Raw genomic sequence first — 10,000 nt, forward strand, 5'->3', positions numbered from 1 at the left:
CAAAATCGCTCGCTCTCATTGGCTTGCTATCTCGGATTATCAGCCGATAATCACCTCGACGGACAAAATGGCTGCCAGTAGTCGTTTTGCCACTGTAAGTGAAGATGATTTCGCGTTGAAATGTTTTTTTTTTTCTCTTTTTTGAAATAATCACCTGTGTACTTATACTAAAACAATTATTCGCCTCAGGCTCAGTGATTATTTAACAATTATTCGCCGAAGGCGAAGTGATTATTGGTGAATATTCACCGAGAAGTCTCAAACACTAGATCACTGTGGCTTCAATAAGCAAATAATAATCGCCACTGTAATTAATACTGTGGGCTGAGATTACGGAAAAAAAATCCTTATGTAGTGGTATGTTAAGGTACTTGTACTTCAGAAGGAAGTACTTAATTACTCAAGAGAAAGGTGTCATTTTAATTTTTGTAACTGACTTTTAAGTGCTACAAATAATAGGCTCTAGAGGATGGCCAAGCTTTATATCACACCATTTTTTTTTATTTCATCATAAACGTTAAGCTAAGTATTTGCATAACAAAGTCAACAACTGAAGTTTCCATTTTTTCTAAGAACCTAAAATGTAAGACAAGTTCCATTGGATGCGAGATGTACATCTCATTTCAATGATTTGATTCTCTATATCTGATCTGGCCTCTTCTTCCAATGGAGGTTGAGAACAGTGCAGTGTAATGAAACCAAATGAAACGCGAGTAAAATTTTCAACCTACCGAAAGGATTGCTTTGCATGCCAGAGAGACGGACCTTCCACTCTATTTTCAAATCGTTCAACAGCACTGTCACAAGCCAAACGAGTTCTCTTTGCATCAGTAACTTTTTCTGTACCCAAAAACTCATCTGCTAAAGGTTCTCGCACCTTTCCAGGACACTCACATGTACGTATTAGTAACTGTACGAGAAGATCTTATGGATTCATATAATAATACACAGCGGCAATTTGAAGACTCGGTATGACTACATTTTAAAGACATAATTACTCAGTGAGAGACGATTCCATTCCATTAGATGTAATAGGTTTTCACTCTTTGCTTTGGCTCCAAACTAATCAACGAACCAATCCAAACAAGCATTAACGATCATACGGTGACGGTGCTCTGTGAAACCCCTCGCGTCTCGCAGCAGTCGTGGCCGAAATCGATTGCTCATGCTCAGACTTTCAACCAATCAAAAACTTTCTCCAAACGGATTATCCCAGAGTCTCTCGTAATCCGACCCGCTGGTCAAGGGGAACGAAGACTCTGGGAACGAGATTGCTTTCACTGCCATGTGTGATGCCCATTCATGTTAGCCTGCTTGCAGGCGGTAGATGTTGTGTCGCCACGAAACACTATCAGACGCCATATTGGAAGAGCATAGGATAGGTCGGGGCCCTGTGACAAAACGACGGGGTGGGGAGTGGGAAGAGCGGAGAGAAAAACCGCGGTTTTTCTCTTTCCTCTCCCCGCCCCCCTCCCCTCGCTCGCTTTGTCGACCCTCAACCCAGACCTAGCCGCGCGAATCCAAGATGGCGACCGTTTAAACCTTATGCGCCCGGTTGAGCAAATCGAGATTGATTTCCCCTGCAATGTCTACAATTCATACATTTACCCTTTCTACGCGGGGACGTCTAGGTTGCTTCCTCGGGTTTTGGCCAAGCGGGGGCAATAACTATTTCTTCGTTTACGGTCGAATGCCGGTTTCCTCATTTTGGGTCGATCGGAGTAAAAAAGAAAGAAAATTAGAAAAAAAATAAATTAAAATAAATAAATGACATTTCCCTATTAAATGGTCTGCCATTACTACATTGTAACTTTAAAATCTTGAGAGAGCTGGATCGAGGAGAAAATGACGTCAAAGACTCACAAGTCACAGTGCGTGTGTACGCGGCTGACTTGATATCCAGAAGGGGAGTTTCGTGCTTTCAGACTTTAAACTCGTGTTTTGCATATATAATAAACTGCATTTACGCGCTGAAACATTTAACTAGTGAATAAATGACGTCACTTACCCCTAGATCCAACCCACTAATGTCCAATCGCTCAGTTTTGAACGTAAGTAATGACGGACCGCAAAATCCAAACATTTGTCCAGTCAAATGTTCAGCAAACAATTTTTCAAAATCCGAAGAAAAAAAGACTTGACTGTGATTTTTTATCAGAGTAACACTTCAACTGAAACATATCTCAAGGGACAAAATGGATGTCTTTCTATGTATGTAAGCCCTTAATTTCTCGTGACGCACTAGCAAGAAAGTGACTTTTAACCTTTCAGTGCATGCTTACCAACAGATAAGGGGTGGGGAGATGAAGTGAGATAGTCGTCAAATTCAATAACAACACCGTGAACTCTAAAAGACAATAGGGACCTTAAACCGACGACAACGGCTACGAGAACGCCATAAATTTGCATATTTAGTGAGCAAAAACAATAGCTTTGCAAGCCCTGCACGTGTTTTTTACATTTTACTATATATATTTTTTTAACGTTCTCGTCCTGACTACGACGTGAAAGATCAAATTTGAGGTCATGTGGAGAACACGAGAACATGACTATTTTCTCTCTAAATACCCACACTGCATTCATCAGTTTTATTCCTGGATTGTGTATTCACACTTTCCAAGCCGAGGAGGGACATGGAAAATTATTACAGTAAAAGGAAATAATATTTTTACACAACAACGTTCTCGTAGTCGCCGTCGACCTTGCTTATTGTGAGTCATGATCATGTAAACACTGAAACCTTTAGAAAGAAGATCACGCTCATCACAGAAACAGAAATTTGATGCGAGAGTCTAAACTAAGGCGAGGAGGAAAAAATAAAGTTCTTAGACAAATCCAAAGTAGTAAGGGAGGTGTTTAGTGCGACGGCCTGGGAAAGTGAAGTAGCACCCGCATCACCAATGGAGTTGCGAGACAAATCCAAACTAGTAAAGGAGGTGTTTACTGCGAGGGCCTGGGAAAGTGAAGTAGCACCCGCATCACCAATGGAGTTGCGAGACAAATCCAAAGTAGTAAGCGAGGTGTTTAGTGCGAGGGCCTGGGAAAGTGAAGTAGCACCCGCATCACCAATGGAGTTGCCAGACAAATGCAAAGTAGTAAGGGAGGTGTTTACTGCGAGGGCCTGGGAAAGTGAAATAGCACCCTCATCACCAATGGAGTTGAAAGACAAATACAAAGTAGTAAGGGAGGTGTTTACTGCGAGGGCCTGGGAAAGTGAAGTAGCACCCTCATCACCAATGGAGTTGAAAGACAAATCCAAAGTAGTAAGGGAGGTGTTTACTGCGAGGGTCTGGGAAAGTGAAGTAGCACCCTCATCACCAATGGAGTTGAAAGACAAATCCAAAGTAGTAAGGAAGGTGTTTACTGCGAGGGTCTGGGAAAGTGAAGTAGCACCCTCATCACCAATGGAGTTGAAAGATAAATCCAAAGTAGTAAGGGAGGTGTTTACTGCGAGGGCCTGGGAAAGTGAAGTAGCACCCTCATCACCAATGGAGTTGAAAGACAAATCCAAAGTAGTAAGGGAGGTGTTTACTGCGAGGGCCTGGGAAAGTGAAGTAGCACCCTCATCACCAATGGAGTTGAAAGACAAATACAAAGTAGTAAGAGAGGTGTTTACTGCCAGAGCCTGGGAAAGTGAAGAAGCACCCTCAGCACCAATAGAGTTGTCAGTCAAATTCAAAGTAGTAAGGGAGGTGTTTACTGCGAGAGCCTGGGAAAGTAAAGAAGCACCCTCAGCACCAATGGAGTTGTCAGTCAAATTCAAAGTAGTAAGTGAGGTGTTTAATGCGAGGGCCTGGGAAAATGAAGTAGCACCTTTAGCACCAATGGAGTTGTGAGACAAATCCAAAATAGTAAGGGAGGTGTTTACTGCGAGGGCCTGGGAAAAGGCAGCAATGCTCGCACGTGATTTGAAGTATATTCGAATTTCCGTCAAATCAAGACTTTTGCCAAAGCTGTAAGTTAATTTAGTATACAGGTTTTCCGAGCAAGTTTTACATTCCTCCATGACATCTAAAGCCATCTTCAGGTACGAGTTCTCGTCAGACGGAGATCTGCGACCTCTCACATTTGCAAGTGAGGCAATACCATTCACAATCGACACTGCCGTTTCCTCGGATTGTGAGGATATGATTCCACTCATGAACATGAAAACTTGATTTAGTTCACGAAAATATCTTTCGTCAATCAGAACTGACTTCGTATCAATTTCTCCATCCAGGATAGAAAACGCAAGATGTAGACCAAAAAAGAATTCTTGAAAACTCTTGTGAAAAAAGCTATAACGGAAACAAGGCGTTCTCTTGCTACCGCCAGCCTGGATCGAGAGAAAGCCAAATTTAATGATCAGACTTTCCGTGAGATTCCAACGGACGTCATCGAAATGCTGCTCTCCTTTAAAAAGAGATTCTTGCGCCATTCTTCCTAGAGTCATCAGTTCCTTCTTGTAAACTATTAGAAGGTCTTTACCACTACTTGGTAAGTGGTTCTTCATTTCGTATCGTCTCAAAACAAAGAGAACAATCTCTACGAACAGCTGTGTTCTGTTGTTTGATAGAATGCCGCCAAAATCTTCGAAAAGCACACAGAGCAGAAGTGTATTTAAAGGGTTTTTTGTTAGTTCTTCTAAAGGCCTTTTAATATGCTGATCTTCATGGTCGTCATCATCATACGGATGCCACAATACATTTAGAAGCTTCTCTGCCATTTGTTCTGCGTGTCGAAAATACTTCCTTATAAAACACTTCGCATCACTACTCGTGAATCCCACAATCTCCAACAGTGTGTCCGAGGAAGGTCTTACTTTATTTCCTGCTTCGTGACGAGAAGTAAGAACAATGTGACAACCAGGGAGCAGCTTTCTTTGAAGAAGACTATAGTACACAGCTAATTTTTGAGGGTCTGCCTCGTCTAACCCATCGAGCACTAACAGGACTTTAGCAGGGTTTTCTCGCACGAAACGGAAAAACGTTTCTTTCAACTCTGGGTCAATTTCTTCCGGCAGAATTTGATCGTCAATAGCCTCCCAGATGCTAGATTCAATTTCACAACATCTGAGGAGCAGGAGCACCTCTACTCTTGGGAAAGACTCGTCCCATTCGCGGTCTTGTTTAGTTGCCCAATCATATGCCAGCTTTTGACAGTAGGTCGTCTTTCCCATGCCAGGTTCACCCTCAATCAGGACAATCCGTGGATGTTGGCAATCTTCGTGTGATGCAAAAATACTTGTCATGTTGGTGATTTCTTTCGTCAGCGTTCCGCGTGTCTTTTCTTTTGCGACTATCTTAAGTCTGGTGAAAATGTTCTCTAGTTGGAAGCTGAAGCCTTCACACCAAGGAATTGGGCAAACCACCCCTTCACACTGTTGGTAAATTTGTCTTATGGATTCTATGATATCACTTTGAGATGAAGAACTAGCTGCAAGAAAATAGGGTCAATTTAGAAGTTGATTGACTCAGAGTTACTAGCTTTTCTTTTTTTCAGGAGTGAGAGACGATTTCCAATTGCAAAGCGTAAATCCATCCCCTCCTTCTGGTAGACTATTCTTGGCTTACCGAATTCCGAGCTAATCCGTCTTCACATTAAGATTCATTAGTATAAATACACAGGTGATTATACAAAATCGCGCGCTCTCATTGGCTCGCTATCTCGGATTATCAGTCGATAATCACCTCGACGGACAAAATGGCTGCCAGTAGTCGTTTTGCCACTGCAAGTAAAGATGATTTTCGCGTTGAAATATTTTTTTGTTTTCTCTTTTTTGAAATAATCACCTGTGTATTTAAACTAAAACAATTATTCGCCTCAGGCTCAGTGATTATCGGTGAATATTCACCGATAATCACTGAGCCTGAGGCGGGTGTGCGAGTCAAGTTTCGTGAAGAAATTGCGAGAATAGACCTTATTCATAAATGGCGGCCAATTTATAATTCTTTTGTCGAAGTGCAAATTAGCCTACCAAGCCTCGATAGCATACAGTGAATTGAAAAGAATTTTTGCTCTAAAATGAGGCTTGGTAGGCTAATTTGCACGTGGACAAGAGAATTACAAATGTGATCGCCATTTATGAATACGGTCTATGTACTGACGCAAATATATTTGCTGAAAAGCTAGCGGGTCATAAAATGACTATCACAAGCTAAATTTGATCCTGTGAGTTAATTTTGAGGTGTCAGTGGTATGCAAGCCCTCTTAGCTGATTTTCCTACGTATCGCCGCGTTGCAAGTCATTTCTGGTATACACACAAGCAGAATTTCTCAATGAACCTGTTATCCTATCCACGTTTGTTTTCATACAAAAATTCCCACAAAATGTTTTCTGCCGGCGTGCATAAGTGTTAGGCTTGTGTATCAGAGTGCTTAGATGTAAGAACTAAAACGAGCACGAGTTAACATAAAACCAACACAATATTACAGGAATAATTATATATTTAAATTGAAATGCAGTGACAATTATAATAAAGTATTAAATCCACTTTAAAACCACGCTGGGCAGAGCAAAAAAGCTCATATGTGAAAATTGCTCATTTTTGCGAAACACATTTTACTGCAATATTTTGGACATATTGATTTTTAAGATTGTATGATTTTTTTTCGCAGCGTCGATTTTCAACATGGTCAAATTGCCTCTATCGCACTTATTTAAGGTCACATATACCTTTCATTCGATGAGAAGCCAGGGAAGAAGATGGAGAGCTTTGACTTGTAAATGGGACCTGACGTTGTTCATCTGTCAAAATCACAAAACAAACCACACATGACTTAAGGTTGGCATTCGCATAAACGGCGCACACGATACGAGCTCATTTGAATCGTTATCTCGTTATATTTCAAAGTAAAAATTTGAAACACCTGCAATCTTGGATAAAACTCTTGGGAAAATTCTGGCGTGAAAATCCTTGGATATGCACTCTCAATTTTGTCCAAACTCTACCCTATAACAATGTTGATAATGTGGTGAAAACTACCGTGCAACCCTTTGGCCGTTTCTTAGCCAACATTGGATTAGGGGGAGGAGGGAAAGTACGCAGAAGTTAATCTTTTCTTACACAGACAAACGAGGGAATGACCATTTTTCCGTGGTGTGTCACATTTTCCACCTAATTTTGTCCAAGATTGTTGGTGGGAGGTAGAATTCAGTTTCTTCCTTAAAAACAGAGGATCAGAGGAAAGATTCAGATGCTCACTTGAAATAATCCAAAGAGCTACTGGGGTCGATAATTATATTTTTGACATTGGAAAGGTTATCACAAGTTAATTCAGGGAATGCTCATGGTGGCCCCCATATCCATCAGTGGTTATCAGTGTCTTCAAGTGTACAGAGGGAATAGGCAAATGACATCATAAAGACCAAATAAAGAAACTAATCTCCCGGGAAACGAACTCTCCTTTTTTGTAGCAAAAAACACAAGATAGAGGTGACGTTGTCTTATTTACCGGGTTAGGATTTCGAGTAGAATTTTCAAGTTTGCTTTTTTAGTTGGTCAGTGCAAAGACCTGACTGCAGACCGTGGGTAAAATGGAGACTAAGGCTATAATGTAGAAAAAGTCCAAACCCTTTAGAAGTGCAAACAGTTAAGCCTAAATATTGTTTTATGCGTAATTAGGCCTAAGGTTAGCACTTCCGAACAATGCGTGAATCGCTCACAGCTAAGAAGAAAACTATGACTATCAAGAAAATTAAGATATGATACTGACTTCGACTGTATTTAATTTTCTACTCAGCGTTGTAAGGGTTCAGTTTCAGTGAATTAGATTTTTAGCTCCCTTTTCCATCAAAGTTTGAGTTAATGACGCTGCCCTTCGCAGTTTTATGTCTACATGATCGTCAGGCGGCTAACCAACTTTACACAATCCTAGTCACAAGTGTTGGGGCAGTTCACGGCAGATGACTTCACAGGTAGCCTTTCTTAAGACCAAGACCGCGTAAACCTTTCTGACCCCCTCCCCTCTGTCAACGTTGATAAAAATCTTGAAAAAAAAAACCTTGACAATAGCTTCAGAACAGCCACGTTTCAAGAATTGTTCGCCTCCAAGTACAGTATTCTCCAACTAAAGTGACTATAAGATAGATATTCACGTGTTATTCCAATAATAACGATTTTTCAGCAATCACGTTCGGTTCCAACACCCTCTTTCTTTTTAACAACATCCGATCTGGTCTTCAGAAGAGCTTCATTTTCTTTCAACATTGTTAGGGGCGAGGGGTCAATTAGACTTACTTCTATTCATCTTTTTCTAAAACGTCAAGAACGTAGTTGAAATAGTGGCTTTCAGAGCGCCAAAGGGAGGTGTCCCAACAACTTATGGCCAGGGTTGCAGATTTAGATGTGAATCGTTTTTTATATAAAGGGATTTAAATAGATTGTTAGTTCATACCATTAAGCGAGTTGATCATCTTTCTGAGAAGATCTTTGCACTGCTCAGACCAGCTATATATCGTTCCATAGGAGTAACGCAAAACTTCAGCCTCACCAAGCCTTGTCTGCCTGTTTTTGTTCCAGATGTCCTTGATAGCTGCTGTCCACGCATTGGGATCCTCAGAGTCAATGACGAAGGAAGAACCAAATGGTACATTGCCCAGGGCTTCTCCAAATCCAGAGTTCTTGCTGACGATCACAGGTAGCCCAGCTGACAGAGCCTCCAGACCTGCCAAACCAAATCCTTCTGTTCTAGAAGGCATGAGCACAAGATCCACCTCAGCGAATAATTCCTTTAAGCTTTCTCGGCTTTTCATATAGCCTCTCACCCTAAGGCGATTTTTAGGAACACCGCATTTAAGCAATCGATTTGCGATCTCCTCATGTTTTTCATCGGCTGCTCCGACAAAAACAAGATGAGTGTCAGGTAATGACGCAACAGATGTTGCTGCAATGTCAAACCCTTTTAACTCAAAATCTTCAGCATCTCCACGACCGAACACCAGGACACTGCGTTGTTTTCTTTCCTCAGGAACTTGTTGAACACTGACAAATTCATTAAAAATACCAGGAGTGAAGTCAAAAACAAGTTGATCTTTTTCACAACAGCGGAGATATTTGCGAAAGGCCTCTGCCAGCTTGGGCCCGACTCCTACAACGAAATTAGCCTTCTTGCAGAGCTCTACTTCAACATTGTGCTTTTCCTCACCCCTTGAGATTGGATTCTCGTAACATTTGAACATTCCTAGTTCCTCGGGGTCAGTGTGTATCACTTGTATCCACTTGCATTTGTGAGAGTTGCAGATAACTTGTGCTTGGCGACCAAGTTTCACTCCATGGCCAACAATGACGTCTATTCGTAAATGCTCTGGTGGAAAGCTGAGCCATTCCAGTTCATCATATCCAGGTAGTCGTGTTGCCTCGAGAATCGTTATACCATGGCGATGGGCTTCACTCTTATCCTCATAAGAGCACTTCGGTAAAAAGTATGTGATTTGGACTTCTGGGAATTTGGCCAGCTGTATGGCCAACTCTCTGTTGATTGTGGAAAGTCCGCCTTTACTGGATCCCCACTCAGAAGCCAAAATGGTGACTTGAACCTTGTTGGGGCCCAGTTCTTGAGATTGCTGCCATGAAGCTGACGTCATAGTTACGTGTGGTGGTAACGCTGCTGCACTGGGTTGCATGAACCTTGAACCAGCGACATTCCGCGTCCTTAACACATACACAAAAAAGAATTTACCGCAAACATCAATTATGGTGCACAAAAATACGACTCAGTAAAGGAAGAAAAGTATAGAATGTCGGGAATGGCCCAGGGAAAGGCAGTTTCTTGATAACTCAATTAAATTCGCAAGATTTGTTTTTTTAATGCTCTTCGCCCACTAAAAACTTAACTATATCTACTTCATACATCGGCAACCTACGTCAAAATAACTAACACTTGTGTAAGATAATATGAACAATTAGGAGAACGAAATTACTACAGGTACCATTTAATTATAAGAAAGGGAGATGCTGACTAATTTATACTTGAAAATTAACCGAAGGCCATTTTCGAGTACGCGGTTGGTTATTTTGTG

At 41.3% G+C, this 10,000-nt stretch overlaps 1 protein-coding gene across 2 annotated transcripts in view; it reads right to left on the reverse strand.

Annotated features, from left to right (window-relative positions):
* The window catches only part of LOC137978778 (protein NLRC3-like), a 31,799-nt gene that overhangs the window by 908 nt on the left and 20,891 nt on the right, over window positions 1-10,000 (reverse strand). For both annotated transcript variants that reach the window (XM_068825839.1, XM_068825838.1), the window contains 3 exons: window positions 8,377-9,632; window positions 6,656-6,727; window positions 1-5,415 (listed from right to left, as the gene is read on the reverse strand). The exon at window positions 1-5,415 is cut by the window's left edge. In XM_068825839.1, the coding sequence (XP_068681940.1) occupies window positions 2,798-5,415; window positions 6,656-6,727; window positions 8,377-9,604 (3,918 nt within the window). In that variant the 5' untranslated portion in view covers window positions 9,605-9,632 and the 3' untranslated portion in view covers window positions 1-2,797. The remainder of the gene's footprint in view (window positions 5,416-6,655; window positions 6,728-8,376; window positions 9,633-10,000) is intronic.

This window comes from Montipora foliosa, chromosome 12, assembly GCF_036669935.1.
Source record: "Montipora foliosa isolate CH-2021 chromosome 12, ASM3666993v2, whole genome shotgun sequence".
Classification (NCBI taxonomy): Eukaryota; Metazoa; Cnidaria; class Anthozoa; order Scleractinia; family Acroporidae; genus Montipora; species Montipora foliosa.